Here is a 1,504-nt window from a genome sequence, read left to right on the forward strand (position 1 = left end):
AGTGAGACAACTCTTAAAGGCTAATTCTCCTTCATTATTTTTTTTTTAGTTATGAGCTCAACTGATGAGTTCATATTGATATAGACAAGTTTTCATTCTACTACAAATAAGTGCTCTAATGGTGAAATGACAAATTTATAGAATTATTGCTGTACTGAACTAACTGCTTGTGCAATAATGATACTATTAGTAGCAGTCTCAGAATCTTGAGTTGATTTGAGAAGATGCATACATAATTTCTGAACCAAATATTAGCAAGGCAGAAATCAAAAGAGCAATGATCTAAATTCAATGTGAGACCATTATGAATACATGTTATCAAGTTACCTAATTCATGACTTTAAATATTCAGGCATTCCATGAAGCTTCTCAGACAAAGGGCAAGCCCACATGCCTGCTTGCCAAGACTTACAAAGGCAAAGGGTTCCCTGCCATTGAAGATGCAGAGAACTGGCATGGCAAGCCCCTGGGAGCCAAAGCAGAGGAGGTCATTGCTGCCATTGAAGGTCAGATCAAGAATCCTGGACCCAACAACCTTGTACCTCAGAAGCCACTTCACGAAGATGCACCTAAAGTTGATATAAGCAACATTCAACTAGCCAGCCCTCCAAAGTACAACAAAGGTATGTTCCAGATGTATGACTTGGCACTTGGCACTTGGCACTTGGAAGGGGAACTTCAGTATTGCTTAAAGGAAGAAATTTTACATCAATCAATTTACATCAAGTTATAATGAAAAACGAGGAATTATAAGTGAAGTGAAAAAATATCCTTTTACATACAGACTTTGATAACTAAAGAGAGGAGTCAGGAATGTATTAGTTAACTTTGCAGCACTTTAGAAGAATTTTTTTATGGTTCATTCTTGTCTTGCAAGACAAGATGAAGTATTTGTTTTTTGCAGAAATAAAATGTGGCATATGAGTACATAAGTAGAATGTACTCAATGGATTACCTGATGAAAAGGGTTGTATACGAGAAAGAGAGAAAGAGAAAGAGAGAGAATGTGAAGATACTTTTCCCATACCTAAAATAGCAATGGCCATTTTGCAGGTGACAAGGTAGCCACAAGACAGGCATATGGCACTGCTCTCTCCAAGCTTGCTGAAAACAACCAAAGGGTAATTGCTCTTGATGGTGACACAAAGAACTCGACTTTCTCCAATGCCATGTTAAAGACGGATCCTGCCAGGTATGTTGAGCATTGCAAAGTGAATTATTTGTATGGAAGTGTGATTGTTTCGAACTTGGTAAGAAGTTGGATTTTTAATAGATTTTTAGAAAATTTGAAGATATTTTTGCTGTAATATAGTACAGGATATGGAATCTTTAAAATACCCATTAACATCTAGAATATGAAGCCTAGCATTATTGGACTGGACACTAGAATGAAACCCTAAATCAACTTTTCTTCCTGTTTAATTGATTTTAAAATTTTACTATATCGTTGAGATAAACCTATATTTTGAATAAAATGTTTTATATTAAAATCATTATTTCTTAG

The 1,504-nt window shown here is 35.4% G+C and overlaps 1 protein-coding gene across 1 annotated transcript in view; it reads left to right on the forward strand.

Annotated features, from left to right (window-relative positions):
* The window catches only part of LOC119591350 (transketolase-like protein 2), a gene marked incomplete in the record, with an annotated part of 14,143 nt that overhangs the window by 10,328 nt on the left and 2,311 nt on the right, over positions 1 to 1,504 (forward strand). The window contains 2 exon segments of the mRNA XM_037940084.1: positions 353 to 623; positions 1,054 to 1,192. Coding sequence (XP_037796012.1) covers positions 353 to 623; positions 1,054 to 1,192 — 410 coding nt within the window.

This window comes from Penaeus monodon, chromosome 28 (genome assembly GCF_015228065.2).
Source record: "Penaeus monodon isolate SGIC_2016 chromosome 28, NSTDA_Pmon_1, whole genome shotgun sequence".
Taxonomy (NCBI): domain Eukaryota; kingdom Metazoa; phylum Arthropoda; class Malacostraca; order Decapoda; family Penaeidae; genus Penaeus; species Penaeus monodon.